Below are 27120 nucleotides of genomic sequence, written 5' to 3'. Positions count from 1 at the left end.
ATCTACTAAGAGCTCTGCAATAAATACAAATAAGGTTAAAGAAATGGTGTTTATTGGCTTCAAATGTATTTATAAATTTTCTATTTCATTCTACGATAGATTTACTAGATCTAGATCTATTCTCTCATTCTGTCGTGATCAGCACATATTATGTAGCTATGTGAGCTGTGAGCATCACAGACCTAAATCTATATCTCTATATATAATTCTCTTCATGGCTCAAGAGTTTGGACGAAACGTAAAGAAAAGATCACTCTTTATTTTTGCAAGTCGGATAAACTAGAGTTACCCTACTAATTTAAGAGGCGAAAAAAAAAGAGGGGGTGGGAGAACAAGTAGTATTAACCCGTCACTAAATACCAGGGCCAGACTTAACCATTGTGACCAAGAAGTCATGGAAAGAGAACAAGTAATCTATTCTGTATTCTCCCGTTACTGAATAGCAGGGCCGGACTTAACCATTGTAGAGCCCTATGTGAAACGCGGGGCCAAGTTTGGTTAGGGATACGAATAATAAGTGAAATTTAAAAGTTTGTATTAGAAAATAAATTCGTCTTTGCATTTTATTCAATTTTTACTACGTACAGAATGACTTTACGAGCCTTGCGTGTAGCGATACAGTATATCATAAAAATTCTATTTCCAACATAAATCACGATAGCAAGAATTACCAAATGTTTCAATCTATCTACGAGAATTGTTGACTTCAAGTAATTCTTCATTAGTTTGAGGCGCGAGAAGCTTCTTTCACCAGATTAAACAATTACGGGTAATGCATAATGCCGTTTTTACTTATCGCGCGTAGGACTGGCTTTTTCTATATTGAATAACACCCCAAAATGACAATTTTTGTCTATTGATTTCAGGAGATTTGTATGTTTTCGAAAGATTTTAATAATTTCCGGAGATATCCAGGACTTTTTCGTATATTTTGCATTTTCATGAGATTTCCAGGAGCTCCCGCTAAATTAAATCAGGAGGCCGCAGTAAATCTGTTATAAGTTATAAAATGGTTTAATTTAATAATTTATACTCCTAGAATTAGCGCGGGTCCTATGAAAGTACGAGACACACTGCGGACGCATATGTAGCAGTGGCCTAAGGCCGGCCTTGCGAAATAGCGGCGTATGGTAAGCCTCGGTCGACTAGTATATTCTAATTTACTTCAATTTGGCAAATATATGTCAATTGCGACTGACACAAAAATTTATATTTGCGGCATGATTTAAAACTACTTTTGCTTTTAACTATATAATTCTAGAATAAAAAGATTATGTCATTATCTTGTTTTAATTGAAACGAAGAAAATACTACATGTGTAGCGGTGCTCAGCTTTGGCTCTATACCTAAATTTGGAATAAAATGTTAAATTAAATCTCGCTTTCAAAAAATGTGTAAAGATACGTAAATATAATGTTCGATTTTAATTGTTGTTTTTCAAAATGAAGATAAACGTGTTCAATTAGCTGTTACTACACACCAGAAAACATATACATAAAAAATATAAATCTATTTTCATAACATTGTTTTAAAAATAGAAAAGAAAACTGTTATATAAAATACACACAAATTATTTCTCTTCGTTAATATAATCTCCCTTACATGAATGTATTGTTTTAAAAGTGTTTTAATTTTTTACATCATTTCTTTGAAAACACACACTAAATAATGAATTTTGAAAATTACACTGTGTTTTCAGAAGACGAAAAGTTGCCGCTGCACTTTGCAAGCCACAAATTATTGTGAAATCAAGAGTTTTAATAGCTTTTCTAGTTTTAGAGATCTAAACGTGACAGACGGACAGACCAACAGACAGACTGTACGAAACTAATAGCGGTATTTTCTCTTATGGGAACCGCTAAAAATGGGTACTAGATGTACTGCCATTTTTGGAAGTACCGAAAAATAGAACAAATGGTATTACCATTTAATCTATGCTCGTTTTTGTTTTCGCCGATTTCAAGTGGTTCAATGATTAATCTATTAAAGCCTGTTGCTAGTGAGCATCTAATTGTACCAGATAGATGAGTGAATGAATGAGTGCTGTTTTGCGTACATAGATTAAATATCCTCCCCAGTCACTTGCTGTCTAAGGACGCCAGTGTACTTAAAGCAGGTTCAAGGGTTGGACACTCATTCGGAGGACAAAACTGGACAGCTAAAAAAAAAAACAAAGCTATTATGGAAATTTGTTGTGAGACCTTTTGGCTGGAACCAATGATCTTGAGTAGATTAACCCACACCTCTCACACACATACAGACAGGATCTATGGGCAGTTTTAAGTTGTACTCTTTCTCCCTCTCTCTCTCTCTCTCTCTCTCTCTATCTCTCTCTAGGTATATATATCATGGGCTAAACATTCCCGCCCAATTACTCACTCTCTCTCTCTCTCTTTCTCAAACTCTCGCGCATGTTTGGTGTGTTTTCTGTCACTTAGTTTTCTTTTTACCTTCCCACTATTTCTGTTTCTCTCTCACTTTTGCATGCCATTGGTCAGGTTTTAGTTAGTCATGACCCCCCCCCCCCACCGCTATCATCCTTACTCTACTGTAGACACAATGTTTAAACTTTGCAATGAATTCTTCTTGTATTACATTTCTTGATTTCTTAACTCTCATTCCTTTGTGCACACACATCTCTTTCTTATGTGCACACATCTCTTTCTTATGTGCAAACATCTCTTTCTTATGTGCACACATCTCTTTCTTATGTACAAACATCTCTTTCTTATGTGCACACATCTCTTTCTTATGTGCACACATCTCTTTCTTATGTGCACACATCTCTTTCTTATGTGCACACACCTATTTCTTATGTGCACACATCTCTTTCTTATGTGCACACATCTCTTTCTTATGTGCACACATCTCTTTCTTATGTGCACACACCTCTTTCTTATGTGCACACATCTCTTTCTTATGTGCACACATCTCTTTCTTATGTGCACACACCTCTTTCTTATATGCACAGACCGCATTCTTTATTATATTTTTTCAAAGCTCCTTCTATTTCTGTGTGTCTTTCTCGTTCAGACGTTCTCCATCTCACATGTCATCTCACGTTTGCTCATGAACTCTCTTTGTTCACTCTTTCTCTCACATTCACACAAGCCTTTTTGAAATGTAACACTTTTTGTAACGGACCACTCTCACAAATCACAAACAAGAACACACACACACACCAGACACACACGCGTAAAAACACAAACCACACACTCCGTTTCTCGTCTTTCCAATTGTTACCACTTTCTGTAGCAGACCCCAATGTGTAAAAGTCAAGACACAACTTACAAGGAGCAGACGCAAGACTTTGTCACGACTTCCTGTGCAGCTCAACCATTTCCCAACATTCCTCAGGCTACATTTAAAACCAATTTTGGTGAAGTTTCGTATCCCACTAGACACCTCACGGCAGTTCCATCTGCCAATGTTAACCAGACATAAAATATTGATACTTTTAGCTAATGCCTAATTCAATGTTAGAGCTGCGATAGTTTTAATATTATTATCTAAAATCGTATTCGATTACTTCAACACGAACTATGTTTTAGTAGAACCTAAAACTTGATTCAATCTGGACAGTAATATATTCTTTGTTATTAGCTAGTCGTTAACATTGTAGACTAAATGCATTGTGAAAGAGTTGAAAATCACAAGTTCGAAAGTCAGGTAACGGGACAGTTGGTCAAAGTGGAAGAATCAAGAGATAGTATCTGTTTATTTATTTTAAAATGTACGTCAATGTATCACCCAAGTATTACAGTGATGTCTTATTATGTAAGTGCCGAGTAACAAACCTATGTTATCAATGAGGGAATGGTATTCTAAAACACTTTTTAACTTTGTCCAAACATAGCAATAAATATTTAAAAAATAAGAAATACCGAATGACACAAGCACCTAGTGACATTTAGTGGACTTTGCCCCAAACGAGACCACTGATATAATGCTAGAAGAGGGCCGCTGTCAGGGGCGGCGCTATCGTACGTGTCATCACCGGTTTATTGATAGTGAGGGCAGTGCAAAGTTTGACTACACTCAGGGTTGGTGACGGGTGGGGAATTGGTGGACTTGACTTTGATCACGGATGATGTGACTGGAGGAGGGAGGAAGTTGACAAAGAGTGTATGAGTGTTTGTGTGTGCGAGAGAGAGAGAGAGAGAGAGAGATGAAGAAAGAAGGAGAGAAAGTGAGAGAAAGTAAGAAGAGTGAAAGTTGACAGGAAGTGACACGAAGTAGAAGTAAAAAATAGATTTGTAAAAGTTCCTTGAAGAAAATCCTTCAAAATGACTCAGTAAATAAAGATGTCTGCCTAAAGCTATTTGCGTTTAAGATTCAATTTTATGAATTCAATTGTAACTGACTTTAAGCCCCGACAAATTTGTCAAGTTATTAAGAGATTTTTTTTTCTAAAGTTGGTTTCGGTTGTAAAAAATAAAAATTATAAAGTCTTCAATCTTCGAGTGATATTTATTCAATTTTGCAATTCACTTGTAGAGCTTGCACCAAAAAAAGTTGAAGACTTTCGTCAGAGGATCAGAGAGTCTACAATATAAACTAGCCTATGAGCCAGAGGGTATATATTATATGTTTGTGTGTGTGTATGTGTGTGTATCAGAATGATATTATTCAAGAGGTCAAATCTTTGTAGATGTCAGGAAAATATCTAGGCAATTTATCTTGTAATACTTTGATCTAAGAGTCAAGAAAGAGTCAAGGCAATTTTTTCACCTTTACCCTTTTTTGTCTGAAACTCTTATCTGTGATCTTTGTCTCACTGGCTTGGTTGAATACCAGCTAATAGATCTTGCTCTAGTCCTATAACATACAAACTTCTCATTGGAAATAAGGAAGAAAATGTTGCAATTGGGTGAGTTTAGTTTAATCTCTGTCATGTCTCCAACACTGTCAGGTCTATATGGTAGCCAACTAAGAAATCTGTTTTCTATGTTAGCTCAAGTCCTCTTCATACGCGTATTTTATTGGGCGACAACAATAACACTTGTGCTTTTATAAATATTTCCATACTACACTATTACTAATACTACTAACAATAGTCTAGTATGGACTCTTTCAGTCGCAAAACGAGCATGGATCAACTCAACTATGGCCGGAGCGATGTCGCCCAAACAGCAGTTCCCCCCTCTCAACGCAGCTGATGTATCCAAAGGCAAGTGTCAATACAGCTTCCAAATAGAAGCCTTTCATAGTTTGCCAGAGTGTAGCACTGTGTGCTGCAGGCTGCCTAAATGTCTCCGGTTCCTGATTTGTCTTGTTATTGCTCGGTCGTTGGTTTGTAGTGCAAAACAGCTAGTATAACTGAACTGATGTAGGCGTATTATATTTTTAATATAGAACTTTTCATACACCTGAACAAACTACTTGATGAAATAAAATTATATGTAGCTTTGAACAATAAACACAGATTCAACTCAGATACATGTCTTTACTGTCTCGTCTTCAACCCAGCTTTTTAAACTCACTTCAATGACGACAGACCATCTCGTGGTTTCATCAGAAACTTTCCAGCCTGCACAACCAAAACATTCGCTCAACTTCCCTCATGGTTACACCAGGAACACACACTCCATAACACTCACGATCCATTTCCATTGTTTGGGTCTAGCTGCAAGGCAGCAGAGATATTAATTCAGAGTTTTCTTTCTCATAGGTAGGTAGTCAGTCGAGCCTCTCCTGTCCAAGGCTTACTGGTTTAGGAGCCAGTTACTCGCCTTTGGAACTTCTCTTAGTAATAAAGTCCCAATATCTGATCCTTACGTGAGTTGGACTGGTTTTCAAAGACTATATGAAATGCATATCATTGGAAGCATTTTATAGACATTGGAGTACATACCACTTCCGGAAATAACAACCTTAGGGATCAAATAAATAAATCACCTCTAATAGTAATAACAATGATAGAGATAGATAGATAGATAGATAGATAGATAGATAGATAGATAGATAGATAGATAGATAGATAGATAGATAGATAGATAGATAGATAGATAGATAGATAGATAGATTACGTAAACAGTGTTTCTTGTATTTCTAAAAAGTTTGATATAGAGACTAAATAGCTAGTGAATGGAGAATTAAAAAAGAAAGGGGCGATATAACTAGAGTTGGTTTCCAGACAATGATTTCCTTCTGAGTTATCTCTCTCATCCTATTTTTGTTTTTGTTGATTTGATTATAACTGTGTAATTGTCTGTAAGATGGCTCCACCTCCTTGTTCCTTACGTTTTGTTATTCAATTACTTTCCTCATTAACATTATATAATTCATAAACCCAGTTCGCCCCTCTCCGTTCGTGTCCTCATATGACCGGCCTGTAACCTAATTGCTGCTTAGATGATGTGAAATTATTCTGAGAGAATTGACACACATCAGAAGTGGAGAAAAAGGGGTGGTAGTGGAGTGAAGTGTGTGAGACAGTCGTTGTCCCTAGTACTCTTGCTCTTTAAATATTTCAATCATTCACCAGTCCACTAAAGTCCTTACCTTCTAAAATCACGTGATTGGATCATGTATGCGTCCTTCTAAAGCAGCGACGTGAGTATTTCAATGTGTTTTGGAATCAGATCTACCTGTGGCTTTGGAAATAGTCTCAACACAAACATTCGCAACATGACAATGCAAGCTCACAAACATAGTTGCCTTTGAATGTCCTAGCGAGATATTTCTCTTAAGCCAGAAGGAATTGTCCACTGGATCTATATAAAAATTTGAACTGAATGCTTGCTTTGTAGTAATCCGATTTCCGCCTAGGAATGTCCTCATTTTATCGTAATACAATATATAAATATATATATATATATAAGTAAGTCAATTAGCACAGATGCCAGTGTATCGAACTCATTGTGATCTCTGTTCCCTAACAGAGAGTGTGATCAATTCTCTTGAGCAATTTACAATGTTGTGTTGTTGTTCTTAACTATTAGATAATATCAAAAGAAGGATTAACTTTCTGTATGGCTTGCTATAGGCTGTCTTTTTAGATAGATAAATAGATAGATAGATAGATAGATAGATAGATAGATAGATAGATAGATAGATAGATAGATAGATAGATAGATAGATAGATAACTCTATAGTTAGAAACCCTATTTAAATTGATTACCCTTACAAACTTAGGCTGAAACGTATCCCATTATTTAATTAGAGTTTGAATATTAATGAGAGTCAGCCGTTCAAAATGAAGTTTACTTAGTGACTATGGGAGATGTGTCTCTGGATGCGCTCTGGGAAAAAGGGACTGAATTTCCATTTTTTTTCTTTCCATTCTCTAAATGTATTAGATTTACCAACAACAGAAATAAAACAACGTCATTTCCGTTTGATCAAATCTTATCATTGACGTCATAGGAAACAACGTTCTATTTAATAAGCATTGACTTCATTTTGACACGGTAACGAAAGAGATATACGCTTTAAAAATTCATTATTTTGACTGAATTATAGCAAGCTAAAAATTTTTTACAAGAAAAAGTGTATGTACTTTATTTAGAGGCCTACGAAAACCTATGAGTGGGGTGCTATTTAATATTTGTGCAGAAATCAAAGTTTGTGAACAAAATAATTAGTCAAATATCTGCATAATATTTTCTACAAATTGATATTTTAACCTATATTTTTTTTTATTTTGTAGCTCCTCCCCTATGGTATGTTGGCCGATTCTGTGGCATGGGAGTCGATTGCATTTTAATGGAGAAATTACATACTTTATGTAAAAAAACAACAACAATCTGTCACCAATAATAATAATAATAATAATCTTTATTATCCATAAAGAAATGTATCTTACAATTTGTGCATTACACTAAACAAAACATTATAATTATAGAAAACATATATAATTTACATACGCTATATATTAACTTCTTATGTCGAACGCCCGGCCCCATTCATGTGAAATGCAATACTTAGTAATGGATAACTATAAAATAGAGAGAGGAGCCGTATCTGATAAATCGTTTCCATTCATCCCCCCCCCTTCACATTGGCGCAGAAGACTTTAAAACAAGAGAGTTAAATATGGCGACAGTTTGATGTAATGTCCTCAGGTTCTACATTTTTTATTCTATGGCATGAATTTGTTGCAATTATGAAAAGAAAGATTTTGTTTGGATCATTTAGAATTCAGAAGATACATGTGTAGGTGGAACAAATTAGATGAGTTTGAGCTCAAATACTTTTTATCTAGTCACATTTTACAACCTTTTATGAATATTAGATTTTTCTATTGTATAAACAACTTAGGGATTATTACACTCTTTGAAATGTTATAACATATTTAAACTGCTTAAAATACACAGACGTAGTAGTATAGGTGTTGTTGAAGGTAAACTGCTGAGATAAAAAATATACAACTTGAAACAACTTGTATAAACTTCTTTTGTGAAACACTTCTATATATATGTATAACTTTTATTACAATATGAACACATTTAACTATAGATTAAATAAAATAAATGTAGTAATAATATAAAATGGTAATCTAAACAAAAAAAAATCTCACTACAAAATATGTCTTTGCACTCTGGAATCCTGGACTCGTCTGGATATAGGTGGAAGTTTAACCTTTTTGATGTGGTGGGAATATAAGGTCCAGGACTCTGATGCATTAAAGAGTGACGGGAGCACTACAGCACTGTAGACTTTCAGTTTTATGGGTATGCTTAAATTTATTGATGCCAAAATATATAGACTGTCTGAAATAAATTATGGTGTCTGGAATCAAATAATGTGGGTCAAATTTGTTTGAATTAAATGAAAACACATGACATCTTTGACCTTAAATATAATAACAAATATAGGTTAGGGGTACAAATATAATTAGTCATCCTTATTCTCATTAAACTAAAGAAGATTTTGGTACTTCATTTTCTTTTCTGTCAAACCATTATACGCTGTCAAAGTCAAACTTTGACATTTTAGCCTATAGGTCCCAATTGCATAAACTACTCTAGATATTTTTATGAAAAGTATAGTTTCTTTTTTTTAATCAAAAAAACTTTATTAATGCAAGTACTAGATCTAAGACTAAAATTAAACTATGACTGCTTTATTGATCCTTACGGATATTTGTTGTGAATACAAGGACTATTACACAATCTATTTATTGTTTGGAGGATAAAAAAAATGTGGCTCTTTAAAAACGTTGAAATTTTGTAAATTATAATTTTGGGATCTTCCGACTCAAAAGGTTGCCGGCCCCTGGTCTGGTGTACCCAAGACAGATTTTGACAGTGATGCTTATCTTGCATCATCTACATTGCTTAGCCACCAACCAATTGCTAACTTGTCACCCTCATCATAGAGACCTATAGACACTCCCTAAAACTAGGTCTACTTTATAGTGTTTCTTCTCCCCAACATTTGTTTTTTTTTAGATTTTCAAATAAAGTAAATATATTTCTGCACCAAAACAATTAGTTACTGAAATATGAATATCGTTTTAATTTTTTAGTTTTAGTTTTTATTATATCACAATAACAATTTTTTATCGGGAGCTACTCCTTAACTCCCCTAAATCACCTTTGCCTAACCTGTGGAGCGCATTTTGCTGTCGGGGGTGGAAGGTATCTTTTTTTTATTAGGGAAAAAACTAGTTTTATTTGCAATCTAGTTAGGGCATAAATATTCCTATTTGAATATTTATCAAGTTAAAGCGTTATTTAAAATGTTTGTATAAATTAGAAATTTTAATATGTATTCGTCAAACCTATTCAACCCATTTTGCGCGCATTGAAATGGTCGAATTTCCCCGGAGCGTTAACCTTCATCCTGGAACTTCTGTTGACTTCTTCTAATGACCAAAACAACCCAGTTACAAAAGTTTCGCCTAGCATAATGATAATCTTACTATGAATATGTAAAATAAAGGCCTACTTATGCTACATGTGCCTCGGTTGTGACTGACACTTCAGTATCTTAATTTATTTCACGTAATTTGACCTGCCCTTTCTAATAGTGAACTGCAGACATTAGGAGAATCTGTTTGAGCTTGTAAGAATGCATGAAAACAGTTGTGTGTGCACTTAGAGCTTACATGGAGTCTAAAATTCTGGATCCGCAAGTGGTTCTCTTAGACTGTCTTAAGAGTAATTCATTCAACTCCAATCTACACTTTGGTCTGCAAGATTTTTATTATCACGATAGACTGAGTCACTGAGGAAAGTTTTACTGACATGTACTAGAGCAGACATTTTTAGCAGCCCCCGAAACAGGAAAAGACGCTATTAGTTTTGTGTGGCTTGTCTGTCCGTTTGTCCGTCCGTCCGTCCCGTTTAGATCTCGGAAACTAGAAGAGAAAATGAAAATCGGACATCATAATATTTTAGATCATTCAAAGTTCTGATGCAACGGCTACTTTTTTCTTTTCTAAGAGCGAAAATTCTAATTTTTTAAATAAATTATGCAGTTTTTTCATAAAAATACACCATTTTTACAACTATTCATTATTAATAGTAACAAACACTGGAGGCTTTTTAGTAAGGGAGTATTCTATTTACCATTTTTTAAACACATTTATGCAAGTGATTTTAGATTTTTGGTAAAAAAAATATATTTTCATTACAATTGTATTGATAAGTTATGTAAGTTCTGTCATACTAAATACATTTATAAAAAAATGTTAACTTTTTTTTTTAAATAGAAAAAATCTATTTACTATGCAAATAAGTTGGACATAATTTGAAACAACAATTAATAAGTAGTTTTTCATATTATCGCGTGAACTGCAGAGGACACACACCATCATTGAACACAAAACTAAAGGAATTTTTTTTTTTACGGAAATGTTTTTTTTTCTTGAGGCTTTGAATAAGAGACTGACCCTTTACAAAACAATTAGATCAATTAGATACTCATTATAAGACATCAGTTAGGCCAGGTTCACAGGGGCCGATTTTGATTTTGTGTTTCCACACAAACTGTCTTTGTTACCTTGTTTTGTTTTGTAGCTTGTACTTATACATCAAGTCTTTTCTCTCTCTCTCTCTCTCTCGCTCTCCATCTGTCTCTCTCTTTCTCAATTCCATTTTAATCTTTTTTAGTATGCTGTCTATGTAACATAAGTCTAATTAACATGCAACTGTAGTGTAGTTAAAATATATCTACAGTCTAATTAACATGCGTCTGTAGTGTAGTTAAAATATATCTTCAGTCTAATTAATATGCGTCTGTAGTGTAGTTAAAATATATCTACAGTCTAATTAACATGCGTCTGTAGTCTAATTAACATACATCTGTAGTCTAATTTACATACATATGTAGTCTACATAGGATACATCTGTAGTCCAAATAGGATACATCTGTAGTCCACATAGGATACATCTGTAGTCTATTTAACATAATCTGTAGTCAAGCTATGATAAATCTGTAGTCTAATTAACATACATCTGTAGTCTACACAGCAGCCTACGTCTGATGTAAGCATTTTATTAGCAACTAATGTTTAGCTCAAAATGTTCTAGAAATATATTCTCCAGACTTAATAATCAGTGAAAACACTTTGCCCATACCGAGTTGTACCAACAGTTCTTCTGCCCATACCGAGTTGTACCAACAGTTCCCCTGCCCATACCGAGTTGTACCAACAGTTCCTTTGCCCATACCGAGTTGTACCAACAGTTCCTTTGCCCATACCGAGTTGTACCAACAGTTCTTCTGCCCATACCGAGTTGTACCAACAGTTCCTTTGCCCATACCGAGTTGTACCAACAGTTCTTCTGCCCATACCGAGTTGTACCAACAGTTCCCCTGCCCATACCGAGTTGTACCAACAGTTCCTTTGCCCATACCGAGTTGTACCAACAGTTCTTCTGCCTGTTTGAGTTAATCAACACAAAGATGAACAAAAAGATTCAATCTAAGCCCCACCGTATTCCCACAAAACACTCGCATTAGTGTCAATAGAAAGGGAGACAAGTCATTCCGGACACTACAGCGGAAATCTCCGTTTTCCACCTCCATTTGAGTTTTCTTAGAACAAAAAAAAAAGTTGACATGTATCACTACAGCTGACCTGTGAATGGATCTAGAAATTCAATGACCAGCGACGAAAGTGTGAGGTCGGGGTGGGGTGGGTGGGACAAAGGTAAAGGTCGGTGAATGACATCATATTTTTCTGCAAGTTCTTGTTTGCTAAAGGATATGGGCTTCTATTGTTTGGCAGTATTCGGAAAGGACGCAGTCTTCTTTCAGATTCCATTGATCAGATAGACGGCTACTTTCTTTCTTTCCGTCCCATACACTCTTCTCGTTTATTTGTCTTCTGTTTTTTTTTATACATCTTTCTTCCATTCCAACTTTCTGCTTTAATTGTCTGTCTTTGTAGATTCCGGCTTGAAATGGGGAGATGGCGGAAATGGTCAATATTGGCATGAGTTGGATGGGGATGTCCATCGATGGCCTGGATGGTCACTAGGGCTGAGACCGTTTCTTTGTATAATTTAGACCGTGTGTGTCTTGTTGCTAGGGCCCCGTGATTTCATTAGTGGCTATTCTGACAAAGTTTTATACAAAGAAAGTCAGTGTTTTCTAGTTTGACCCAAAGTGTCCAACAGTCATGTCCAGAGAATAGGTGAACAGTTTTCTATATGAAATAATCATCAAATATAGTCTGTTTAACATCGAATACCAGACAAGTCTGAGGAGTGCTGCACTAGCTTTTATGAACTTAAGAATGACATAAAATGAGATAAAAACTGAGGTCAGCCAGATTGGGTCAAACAAGGAACGTGTTGCCAACTAGCTTGGGACAAATAAGCCAATCATCAAAATAGTTTACGGATGTCTCGCGCCATTCTAACAAATCACACATAAGATGTCGACTCGTTAAGACGGACTCCATCAGATGGGACAACATCAATCCAGGGAGTCCTTACTCTGTTACATTAGTGGTTGGAAGTTGGAAGTAATTTTCCAGTAATCTTTCAGAAACAAGATTTGATTTACCAACAAACATTATATGAGAGAGCTGACATATCTGCTTGGGCGGGGCTTGAAACAAATAAAGGCTGTTTATTCAATGAAACAACACTGTTCTCCTATGAAGTGAGAACCAGTCCAGATAATGCGCTAAGGTAAATTTGATTTGAGTGCTCGCCTCGTCTGTGACATCATCTAGAACTATTCATCGAATTCAGGAGTCCAGTTTAAAAAGATGATTCATTCTGTGTAGCGATGCTTGGGGTGGGGTACGGCTAGGGATAGGGACATTTTTGAATGTTTTCCGAACTTGTTATAAAGTTACCTCCCTGCTTAGCTTTTCTAAAATATTTGGTTGACGTCAGAACTTAAAGTCCTAAACAAGAAGCAATTGAAGATCTCGCTTCGGTCATGTCATACGCACTTTGGTTCTTGCATTTTGGAGATATTTACATTTGGCATTGTGAAAATTCTCAATTCAATATAAAACCTAGCTAGGTCATTTCTAAAACTTGAACAGATATTTGGTCTTTTAGATTTTCTTCATTGGAGATATGGGTGAATAGGAAAAGAAAATCCAGAACAGAAGAAACAAAATGCATTAAAAAAACAAGAAAAAATAATTAAAAAAAAGCAAAGTTTATATGAAGTGTAATTGTATTAAATATAGTTTGGATCAGTCATGTCATTAAATTTGTAATAGATCTAGACCAATAACAATAAATCTGTGCGATTAGAAACATTTTTTACCAATTGTTTTTGTTTAGCGCTATTTCAATCTTTTAGCTTTCTCAAGACGCTATGATCCTATGTCACTTATCTGGGCCAGTTGGATTAAAAGGGGGGGGGAAGAGGGGAAAAAGCTTGATAGCACAATTTTACCGTAATCTTGTTTTAAAAGCATTTATAAAAAAAGGGGGGGGGGTAGCGACTTAAACTCATGACTAAAGCCTCCTCAAGCTAACGTTCTAACCACCCTGCTAGTGAGGCTAACTGAGGTGTGTATGTACATAGAAGATCGTATAGTTATCCATTGTTTCAAACTTACTTTAAAGCGGCGACCTACAAATTGGACTAATTCAGCTTAATCACCACCTCAGTCAAGTACAATTTCTTTCCCTTGTTCGAAATACCAAACAAACTAATTAATTAAAAATAACTAATTAACTAATTAGTAATTTTTTTTATTGATTCTAGCGTTGTCAGGTAAAAGAAATAATTGTGCAAAATTTCAGCTTTCCGAGATTGGGTGTACAAACTTTTTACCAGACGGACAAAGTGAGTTGATATAAGCTTATTAATAAAAAGAAAACACCTGCCGTCATTGTCATATGAAACATCCTTTATTTCGCTGTGTAGTCTTTATGTTTTTAAAAGTGTTTAGTTAAAACTTTCCGACTTAATTGAAAAGTCACTAACTCAGACTTATAATGAATTTGACTTACCACTAAAAGAAAAAAGCCCTACCCCCCCTTCCCCAACTGATATTGTTCCTCATCCATTTCCTACTAGTCTCTAATCTGTTTCCATTTTCTTCATCGTGGAATCAATTTTCTAGTTGTTAATGGTGGAAAAAAAAACTCTCAAAACTGATTTAATTTGTGGACGCCACAGATAGTCTCCCTTTGACAACAGCTCTTCTCAATCAAATCGTTCAAAGTGTTGTCCCTTTGTTGAGAAAACATTGCAACGTTCAAGTCCAGGGCATCAGATCGAGATCACAAGATGGAACATTTTTATTTCTATTTTACAATAGCAAAACATAGACTCTTAGATTAGATCCAGTTTAATAGTTTTCTTAGAAAAAGTTAAGGACAATAGTATTTTAGATTATTTATTTTGTTATCCGGTTGGTCACAGAAACGTAGCTAGTCCTTTCATTTCGCTTCAAGTCTGTGCTAGGTCTTCAGTAATGGCTCTTATTTGGGGAAGAATCACCAACTAGTCAACGGAGGGAGTCAAAAGAAGAGCATTGCTGTATTCTGGGGTTTGTTGCTCTGTGTTTGTTGCTCTGTGTTTGTTGCTCTGGGTTTGTTGCTCTGTGTTTGTTGCTCTGGGTTTGTTACTCTGTGTTTGTTGCTCTGGATTTGTTGCTCTGTGTTTGTTGCTCTGGGTTTGTTGCTCTGTGTTTGTTGCTCTGTGCTCGTTGCTCTGTGTTTGTTGCTCTGTGCTCGTTGCTCTATGTTTGTTGCTCTGTGTTTGTTGCTCTGTGTTTGTTGCTCTGTGCTCGATGCTCTGTGTTTGTTGCTCTGTGTTTGTTGCTCTGTGCTCGTTGCTCTGTGTTTGTTGCTCTGTGTTTGTTGCTCTGTGTTTGTTGCTCTGTTTTTTGTTGCTCTGTGTTCGTTGCTCTGTGTTCTATTGCTATGTCTGTTACTGTGTTTGATGCTCTGTGTTCGTTGCTCTGTGTTCGTCGCTCTGTGTTCGTCGCTCTGTGTTCGTTGCTGTGTGGTCTGTTGCTCTAAGAAGATTACCAAACAGTTTCTCTTCTTAAAAGTGATTGCTGCAGTATCGATGTATAGAAATCAGTCAAGAAAGACACACCCTGATCAAGTTCTGCTGGTCATTTACACTTCTCTATATACATTACCTGATTTTATCCAACAACATAAGGTTTATAATGTGTAGAGTAGAATAGTCCTGTAGAAGTGGCGTTAGTGGGAACGTTCTCGGGTATAACAAGACTCTGCGCTTATAAATTAGCAACAAATTTCCAGTTACAATGGAGTAATAGTAGTTCACTAATCCTAAATTTTGCGCAATTATGGAAAGAGAATGGTGTGGAGGAGTCGGAGGAGAAGATTGTCTAAAAATCACAAATTGCTGGAATCCTCTGCTAAGAGATGCAACAAAATTACTGATTTCGTCATCAGTTTGGTAAAACCGATTTTAAAACGTTAATGCCTATTCTCAGGAAATCACAAATACATTATAACAACATCTATCCTTAGCACAGTCCCTTCACTTAGGCTCCCGATTTGAGTGGAAATCGTTCTTCCTCCTCAAGTAAACACTCCTCCTTGTCTGGCCTCTAGAAGTGCGCACCTTCTGCACTAGCCTGGATGGCGATGCGCATGGTAGAGCCATAACATTGCCCCCTTCATAGAGCCCCTCGTCCCGAAAAAAAACAGCACAGTGGGGGCCCGACAGTTGAGGTGGAGGTCGATCGGTGGGAACCGTAGATGGTAGGGTGCCTGTTGCCCTCGAAGCCAACTGCACAGCCTTTCACGGCCGTCGCTTTCCCCTCTTCCAGTTGGCCAGTCTATGCTTGAGACGATATCGTGGTCGCTGCTTCGACCTCATGACGATAGTCGCTGATGCCAGCCAGCTGACACATGGAGAGTTTAGTGGAGGTTAGGGTTGCCAGCCACGTAACACAAATTAAGGCGTTGGCGATTCCAGGGTTGCTGTTCTAAGACACTGAGTCAGCGGACCTTTTCCAAGGACGTCTCGTGACACAGTAGTAGGCCCACAGGTAGCCATGGTTTTAAGCACATAGTCTTTCTCAGCCTCATCTGTAAGGCATGCCCATGAAGCATCCTTGTAATGCTCATCCACCACTGCATCAGGCTCGCTGGAATTAATTCTCCACCGTACAAGTCACTCTCACTCTCACTGGTGTGGGCAGAAGTACAAATTTCTGTAAAGCTCAAATCTTGTAGCTGGCCTTCTTGGCATGGGCATTGTCCCCGCAGGGCGCCGCATATACAGTTCATATCAATCTTGATTCAACATTCGATCACGAAACAGTAATGTCTTGAGACAGTAAAGGAATCCCACTTCTGACACTAATGTAATAACTTAAGGGAGGCAACTCAAGGAGGCAAGGATGTTTATTCACAGGACATCACAAATACATTATAACAACATCTATCTCTAGCACAGTCTTTTCACTTTGGCTCTCGACTTGGGCGGAAATCGTTTTTCTTCCTCATGGTAACATCCTTCCATGTCTGGTTTCTAGAAGTGCGCACCTTCTGCACTAGCCTGGATGACGATGCGCATGGCAGAGTTATAACAATAGATTCGTATGTACTTCTTGATTCAACATTCGATCCCGAAACAGTAATGTCTTGAGACAGTAAAGGAATTTGACTTTGACTTACTGGAGTCGGCATTAACAATTAACGTCGGCTAATGAATTGATGAATAGAGATAAGAATATAAGTGTTGAAAACAAAGAATAGGAACATTATTGTGAGCGATGGAGCAAAGAGAGGTGTCTTGTAATACTATTGAAGCTTAAAAAGAAGTACAATTTATTGACAGAGGCGTTCTTTGGCATTTGAGTTGGTGCTTATCCAAGTATCTTGTGAAAGAAGCTTCGACATGTTGAAATGTTGAAAGAATGGGTTGAAAAGCATCTTGACACAAGAATACTTGCAAGGTTTTTGATGATTAAGACTTTTGATTTTATTTTTTTGATAAATTAATGTATTGCAAGAACTTTCATGTTACTTTCTTTTCATGTGTTTTGGTTCAATAATTTAATTATATCAGTTCGTTTCAAAATCATGTAACAAGGTATTCAATTCCAACTAATTAAGGCTGCTATTGTATAATTGTTTGTACAAATTGAGATTTCTCTTGGCCTCTAATTTCTATCTAGATGTAGAAATACAATCATTCAAATTAGGCCTATCTGAACCCACGTGCGCTTGCTTGCGTTCAGTTTCCGATGTCTTATCAAAACTTTATTATGAGATGCACATCATAAAATTATCAATTTAAGGGCCGGATGTTATATAGGATCTATTTAATAGATCATGTCATAAAACAACAGAACAAATACATCTAAATTCTCTTGTTTAGTATTGATACCATTCCACAAGGAATCATATTTTATTAAACTAATAGTTTGTTTTTTTAGAAAAAAAGGTAACTTTTGAATAACGTTTTGCACACATTACACATTAGATAGCGACGTCCGTATACTAACAGTGTTCAACCGAGACCTACTTCATGTCTTTCTCTCTTCTATAAGCAAAAGTTTAGTTGATTGGAAAACAAATGGCATGTAGGGGTCAGTGTAACCAGCTAGAAAATCTTCTTAGTATTTAAATACATTCCCCTATCCTAGTCCAAAACAAATCATGAAAGAGTTCAATATATGCAGATTGATTCAATGATGCTTTTAGTTGGATCCCCAGCTATTCACTTTGTGCATAATGAAGCTGTTCATAGAATCTTTATGATAAACTAGTCCTAGTGTTCCTCATGCGTGGTCCTTTGGTTAAGTACAATGATAGAGCACTCGCTCGAAGGACAACTAATCTGCATGCAAAGTGTAGTCTACGTGGAAAGGTCTGTTATAGACATTACATAGTGTAACCTACGTGGAGGGGTCTGTTATAGACCTTTCATAGTGTAACCTACGTGGAGAGGTCTGTTATAGACCTTTCATAGTGTAACCTACATGGAAGGTTCTGTAATAGACCTTTCATAGTGTAACCTACGTGGAGGGGTCTGTTCTAGACCTTGCATAGTGTAACCTACGTGGAGAGGTCTGTTATAGACCTTGCATAGTGTAACCTACGTGGAGAGGTCTGTTATAGACCTTGCATAGTGTAACCTACGTGGAGGGGTCTGTTATAGACCTCGTATAGTGTAACCTACGTGGAGGGGTCTGTTATAGACATCTCTTAAAAATAATATCATTCATTTCTTTTGTCAAAATCAATCAGAAAGTTAAATGAGTGTCTTGACAAGCATGTAGCCACAATGTTAGTCTTAGTCGGATCTAGAAATTGATTTTCCAATGATTAAATTTAATTAAGTTTAGAATGATTAATCTAAATAATTAAAAAATTAAAACATGTTTATCTAACCATGTGACTGTAAAAACAAATTTCCTACTAATAAACAATCTAACAAAAATGTGCTTCATGAACACTAGATGTTCTTCCATTGTTAAATGACAAAAAATCCCACATTTAAGAAATGAGATCAACAAAATTATAAGAACAGATCTATGGTTCACTTTCCTTTGAGAGTTAATTATTGCTATCATGTTTGATTTTTTTTTAAATTCTGCTATTAGTACTTATATTTTGAAAGTTGTTTTTTTTTTAATTTAGATAGTTTGTTTTTGGTTTGTAAAAAAAAATCTTAATGTGATTATTTGCCGTTGCAACAAAACATCCTGACACGAATTGTAACCTGGACACTTCACATTTTCTGGAGCACTGGTGTGAAATTAAAGGGAGCTAATCCACTAGTTTTTTTTTTTAAATACCTTTCTTTCCCCTTCACTCTTCCCATAATTCTGTGAAAGCGTAAATCCTGGTGTCCAAACAAGCAGACGTTACGCCAATCATGGCTCCTCCAACTCTGCGTCTTACAGTGTCCGGGAAAGGGGGGAAGAGGGATTTCGATGAAAAACATTTTTTTTCCCAACGTGATATTATTTGGTTTGTTTCTTTTTTAAATTGAATTTAGGTTTTATGACGTCATTATGGTGTGTGTCAGATGAAAAAAACAACAACATTGGCGGTAATAAATAAAAAAAAAACTTCCTACACGAGATACACTAGATACACGAGATACACTAGATACATTGGACACACTGCATAGACTAGATACACGATACACTAGATACATTGGACACACTGCATAGACTAGATACACGATACACTAGATACATTGGACACACTGCATAGACTAGATACACTGCATAGACTAGATACACGATACACTAGATACATTGGACACACTGCATACGATACACTAGATACATTGGACACACTGCATAGACTAGATACACTGCATAGACTAGATACACGATACACTAGATACATTGGACACACTGCATAGACAAGATACACTGCATAGACTAGATACACGATACACTAGATACATTGGACACACTGCATAGACTAGATACACTGCATAGACTAGATACACTGCATAGACTAGATACACTGCATAGACTAGACACACTGCATAGACTAGATACACTGCATAGACTAGATACACTGCATAGACTAGATACACTGCATAGACTAGATACACTGCATAGACTAGATACACTGCATAGACTAGATACACTGCATAGACTAGATACACTGCATAGACTAGATACACTGCATAGACTAGATACACTGCATAGACTAGATACACGATACACTAGATACATTGGACACACTGCATAGACTAGACACACTGCATAGACTAGATACAACTGCATAGACTAGATACAACTGCATAGACTAGACACACTGCATAGACTAGATACACTGCATAGACTAGATACACTGCATAGACTAGATACACTGCATAGACTAGATACACTGCATAGACTAGACACACTGCATAGACTAGATACACTGCATAGACTAGATACACTGCATAGACTAGACACACTGCATAGACTAGATACACTGCATAGACTAGATACACTGCATAGACTAGATACACTGCATAGACTAGATACACTGCATAGACTAGACACACTGCATAGACTAGATACACTGGATATACTAGATACACTAGATACACTAGATACACTAGATACACTGGATATACTAGATACACTGGATATACTAGATACACTGGATACACTAGATACACTGGATATACTAGATACACTGGATATACTAGATACACTGGATATACTAAATACACTGGATACACTAGATACACTAGATACACTGGATATACTAGATACACTGGATATACTAGATACACTGGATACACTAGATACACTGGATATACTAGATACACTGGATATACTAGATACACTGGATACACTAGATACACTAGATACACTAGATACACTAGATACACTGGATATACTAGATACACTGGATATACTAGATACACTGGATACACTAGATACACTGGATATACTAGATACACTGGATATACTAGATACACTGGATACACTAGATACACTAGATACACTGGATACACTGGATACACTGGATACACTAGATACACTGGATATACTAGATACACTGGATACACTGGATACACTGGATACACTAGATACACTGGATATACTAGATACACTGGATATACTAGATACACTGGATACACTAGATACACTAGATACACTAGATACACTGGATACACTAGATACACTAGATACACTAGATACACTAGATATACTAGATACACTAGATATACTAGATACACTGGATACACTAGATATACTAGATACACTAGATACACTAGATACACTGGATACACTGGATACACTAGATACACTGGATACACTGGATACACTAGATACACTAGATACACTAGATACACTGGATACACTAGATACACTGGATACACTGGATACACTGGATACACTAGATACACTAGATACACTGGATACACTAGATACACTAGATACACTAGATACACTAGATACACTAGATACACTGGATACACTAGATACACTAGATACACTGGATACACTAGATACACTGGATACACTAGATACACTGGATACACTAGATACACTAGATATACTAGATACACTGGATACACTGGATACACTAGATACACTAGATACACTGGATACACTGGATACACTGGATACACTAGATACACTGGATATACTAGATACACTGGATATACTAGATACACTGGATACACTAGATACACTAGATACACTGGATACACTGGATATACTAGATACACTGGATACACTAGATACACTAGATACACTAGATACACTGGATATACTAGATACACTAGATACACTAGACACACTGGATACACTGGATACACTAGATACACTAGATACACTGGATATACTAGATACACTAGATACACTAGATAAGTCTATCACTAAATAAGTCAAAATACAAGAAAAGCGAGATGCAACGTAAAGATAACTATTGGGAGATATAAAAGGAAACAATGTTAAATGACATGTTCAATAAATCACTTTTGCCCACTAAATAATACCACGAACTTTGTGCTACACTCAAAGAGCTGAGACATTGGATTCTATTGTGTTGAAAAATGCATTCAGTATGATTTTTTTTTCAATACATCAAAACTTGTGTATTCTGTAAACACGATTCATTAGTACTAGTGTATTCTGTAAACACGATTCATTAGTACTAGTGTATTCTGTAAACACGATACATCAGTACTTGTGTCTTCTGCAGAATCTTCAATATTTTTTTAAAAGCTTATATTATCTCACTCTGTCTCTCTGTCTGGTAAAAAGTTTGTACAGTTATTTTTTCGACGCTAATTTCCGATTAATCTGAAATTTCGCACAATTATTTCTTTTATCCGACAACACAAGAATTAATTAAAAAACAAACAAACAATTAACCAATTAATTAACTGTTGGTAATTAATTATTTCGTAAGTTGTATTTTGTATTTTTATAAGTTGAATTTGTCCCCTTGAGGACTCGAGTCTTGAGTGAAGACTTTTTTGTATGCATTTAAAAATAGAAAGATCACCAAGATACCCCCTTCTTCCCTCCCCCTTTCACAACTGGTCCAGACAAGTGATAGGATCATAGCGCATTGAGAAAGCTAAAAGCGAAACAAAAATAATTGGTAAAAAAATATTTATATCGCACAGATTTATATGTAAAATGTTTGTAAAATGTTTTACATGTTTCGGACGTTCCTTCAGAGTTGAAGATAATTACTTCCTAGTCCAAACCTCCCGCAGGACGACGGGGGATGGGAGCGGGCAGGGTTTGAACCCGGGACAATCGATAAATCTGAACGACAGTCCAGCGTGCAAACCGCACGACCAGGCAGCCATCCTGTCATATGTCTAGGTCCATGTTACATATAAATACATAACTGGTCCAAACTAATTAATACTTTTTTTTTAACAAATGAGTACGCTTTCAATGGACAAAAAAAAACAGTTGTTGTTTTTTACATTGTATGGCATCTTGATTATCTCACGATGTGACGACATGTTCATCAGAGCGGCATCTACGCAGCTTTGTTATATTGTTATAATCCTTCTGCAATTTATTTTTACCCTAACATTAAGATTAATTAATAAGTTCACTTACCAGCCACCAGCTTCCTAAATGACCAGGAAGAAACACCATTCCAATAGAACTTCTAAACATTTAACATACTGATACGTCTCCTAGAAAGTCTGTTCCTGTTCTATTGATGGAATCGTCATTTGAGGTTGACTGATATAAATGTGATTGACGTGTGATTCTGTGTCACATAATGTATGAATACAAGAGACCGTCTTGTCTTGAAATATGTATCCAATGTTAATCTTTGACGTACTTCTAATTGGGTTGTTTCTCTTTACTTCCAGCGCTGAGGTTCCAGATGGAGACATCAAGAAGAAATCTCAATCCCAAGTTTTCCAGTACGAGACAAGACCTGGCGACCCACAAGGGAGCGAGATGAACAAACGAAGCATCGATTCCATCGGAAGCGGTTTTATCAAACGTCCACTTGATTCAATTGGGAGCAGTTTCATTAAGAAAGGAATCGATTCCATTGGCAGTGCTTTCATCAAAAGACCAATTGACTCTATAGGAAGTAGTTTTGTTAAGAAAAATATTGATTCCATTGGTAGTGCGTTTATTAAAAGACCTTTAGATTCCATTGGTAGCAGCTTTATTAAAAGACGATTTCATCATTACGCATTCAACAAAAGACCACTCGATTCTATAGGAAGCAGTTTTATCAAAAGGGGTATCGATTCCATAGGAAGCGGCTTCATCAAAAGGCCACTTGATTCGATCGGAAGTAGTTTTATAAAGAGAGGTATCGATTCTATTGGAAGTGGATTTATCAAAAGGCCACTAGATTCGATCGGAAGCAGTTTTATCAAAAGAGGTATCGATTCTATTGGAAGTGGATTTATCAAAAGGCCACTAGATTCGATTGGAAGCAGTTTTATCAAAAGAGGTATCGATTCTATTGGAAGCGGCTTTATTAAAAGGCCACTTGATTCAATCGGAAGTAGTTTTATTAAAAGGGGCATAGATTCTATTGGAAGTGGATTTATCAAAAGGCCTCTGGATTCTATAGGAAGCAGCTTTATCAAAAGGGGTATTGATTCCATTGGCAGTGGTTTTATTAAACGGCCAATTGATTCGATTGGTAGCAGTTTTATAAAAAGAGGTATCGATTCTATTGGAAGTGGATTTATTAAAAGACCATTAGATTCAATTGGAAGTAGTTTCATCAAAAGAGGAATCGATTCCATAGGTAGTGGGTTTATTAAAAGACCAATTGATTCAATTGGTAGTAGCTTTATTAAAAAGAGTATCGACTCAATCGGAAGTGGTTTTATTAAAAGGCCGATTGATTCTATTGGCAGCAGCTTCATCAAGAAAAGTATCGATTCTATTGGTAGTGGGTTCATTAAGAGGCCACTCGATTCTATAGGATCTAGCTTCATCAAAAGAGACTACGATGAAGAAATGGAGGATGACAAGAGGGCGCTGGACTCCATCGGTAGCAGTTTCATTAAACGCCCCGATGATGACGTTGAAGAAGATTTTGAGAACGGTCAGCTAGTGAGGGGTAAACGAAGCCCCACCGATGTTGTCGTGAATGAACCATCTGACAATTCGTACGACGCCATGGCGGCGGGCCTTCATCGTAATGACATGGTACATGCACAGCTCCCTCTTTGGTTTGCTGAAATGGAGATCCCAGAATACCTGTTGGAAGAAGCCCAACATAATCAACAGTTACGGCGGTAAACTAAATGTGTGCGGGGGAAGAGTTGTTGTGGGGGGGTAGTGTGAGGGGAAGGGATGAACTTAGAAAGAGGAGGTTTAAAGTACATGTATTTTAATGTTCAGATAGAAACTGTTTGATCATTCCTCGGAGAAAAAAAACTAAAACGAAGGGGGAGGGGGGGTTGGAAAGTAGAAAGATAAAAGACAAAGAAACGAAGTCTTGTTGCACTCAAAATGAATTTCTGTTATTTAAACAATAAACAACCTTGCTCTATGGTAGCCTGTTCATTTTTTTTAAAACAAAGTCCTTCAAATATAATGACATCTGTGGATACTTTATGACAAGCATTATACAGACCGCTATTTTTGTAAGAAATGTATTGGGAAAATGGCTTGGGTTTTATTGAGCTGTCATGTGCATGAAAATACAATTGTGAAACTTCTGAATTCTTTCAAAGTCTAAATCTCTTAAATTGTGACAATTTCACGGTCTTTTCAATTATCTAGCTTTATTGATTTTTATTAATGGGTGAACTGAATTGTGACTTTCCACGAGTATTTATGAAAACAATAAAAGCTGCCACAATGATTCATTTTGAATTATTTTTCCGTTTATTTCATGTCATTCTACTAACTAGCAGTTCATTGCCTTGAATATTGTATTACAATCACTTAGGGACTAAGGAGTACCTGCTTATTGAAATTCAATTTTGTTCTCAAACAATAAATATTCAAACATGCATGAGGTGCTGAGCAATGGCGAATCTCTATGAAATCCTCCAATTATCCGCTGCGCGCAATTCTAAAAAAAAAAAAAAAAGGTTTTTTAAATTTTCCTTTTATCTTTAAAGATATTGTTTGAGTGACTTCTACGCAGACAGGGAATCTTAGTGAGAATTTGAGTTATTTATTAAATTTAAAAAAAAAAAAAATTACCTTCCCTGACATAAACAGAATTGCTTATCAATTAAATATCTGTGATAGTGTATAATGACATATGCGCACTGTTCTTGTTTCTTCTAGTATTTGCACTGACATATATAGTGTTTGAAGGATTACAATACCAATGTAATTAATGAGATGGGGGCAAAACCAATACGTTTTAGAAATAAAGACATTTTAACTCTTTCGTCTTGTCAATTAGGAAATAAAAATATATATCTTATGTCTGTCACTGCCGAGCTTATTGTTTGAGGTTATTCAAAGATAATTTGGATTGATTCCTAAATAAATCAGTGATTAAGTTCAAGTGTTGAAAGGCTTTTACTGCAGATGTTTTTATGTGCACGTTAAATAAACCAATGTTTTTGTTCCATTAAAAACTTGAGGAATTTTCATTTTTTTGTAAATAAAAAAAAATTGAGTTATATTAGAAAAAAATGTTTAAAAAAAAATGATTTCAGACCAATACAATGGATTTGTTTCTCAATGTCTCACTAAAAGTGCTGACTCACTGCACATTATCTTCTCGTGAGGCACATTGCCACCAAAATAGATTTTTTTTTCTTGTTGTTTCTTGCAATTAATACTTGTGTTCTCTCGTTGCAATAAAAAGGCAAATTTGACAAACTTTTGTAAGTGTAGTTCTTTCTGTCTTGTCAGTGTTTTTTTTAAACTCCTCGAGCTGGTGAGATATAGTGCTATTCTATTTATTTTATAAACAACTTACTTTCTATCAAGTGTGTTTAGTCCTTACACTAGGTTGATAAATTCTATAATAACCGCCAAACAGATTAGATATTTTTAAGCACAAGTCTGTTCCTTACACACAGCTTACATTTTGTTTAAGGTAAAAGAGCAAATTAATTTGTTCGTACTGTTTACTTTTAGAACTGATTTCCTTAAAGGGGGCGCTCTTTTAACAAAAATGTACTCTCTCTAACTTCTTGACTTGTTTATTTCCCTTGCTATGAAATTTTCAACATGTAACGAAGTAATTTGTTTGGCAATCAAAACTGGAAATTGTTTCCACTGACGTTTTGTAAAATGTATAGTTAAAATCAAAATGAAAACCTACATGAAAATACTTGTCAACACATCTATGTCCCTTTGTTAGTAGGTTACAATCAAATGATTAAAATAAAATATCTTGTTCCTTTTCATTGTGCCGTTGCATGGTACATTTAAACAACTTATAACGTGTTAAAATTTTAAATATATGTTTCGAAACAGGTTTCTAAAATGACATTACAAAAATTCCGATAAATTCAAGGATGGCTGTAGATTCGTGAAAATCCGGCTGCACACAAGACATTGGTAGGTTTGGTCTGATGTAAATATGTAAATGAAGAAAAACCTAAAGCTCACAATCAGATCTTTCTCTAAGTCTTATCAACTAATTCAACATAGTGCATTGAGACCTAAGCTAAGGAAATAGTGTTCTGAAAGCTGAAGATCGTATCCCTTTGGAAGCACATACTTTCCATTAGTTGGGCTTGGAATACCAATAAAAGGCCGCACTTAAAGTAATCACAGGGTTAGGTTAGCAATAGATATTTACAACTGACAACTCAAACAGTAGTTTCCAAAGGTTGTTCAAACTTAATGATACG

At 35.9% G+C, this 27120-nt stretch overlaps 1 protein-coding gene across 1 annotated transcript in view; it reads left to right on the top strand.

Annotated features, from left to right (window-relative positions):
• Window positions 1–26137, top strand: part of LOC106072721 (feeding circuit activating peptides-like) — a 90245-nt gene extending 64108 nt beyond the window's left edge. Inside the window, exon 3 of the mRNA XM_056012713.1 lies at window positions 23185–26137. Within this exon, the coding sequence (XP_055868688.1) occupies window positions 23185–24589 (1405 nt within the window). The 3' untranslated portion in view covers window positions 24590–26137. The remainder of the gene's footprint in view (window positions 1–23184) is intronic.
• Window positions 26138–27120: the final 983 nt, after the last annotated feature.

The sequence above is a fragment of the Biomphalaria glabrata genome, chromosome 15 (genome assembly GCF_947242115.1).
Source record: "Biomphalaria glabrata chromosome 15, xgBioGlab47.1, whole genome shotgun sequence".
NCBI lineage: Eukaryota > Metazoa > Mollusca > Gastropoda > Planorbidae > Biomphalaria > Biomphalaria glabrata.
This window is presented reverse-complemented; position numbering and strand designations above follow the sequence as displayed.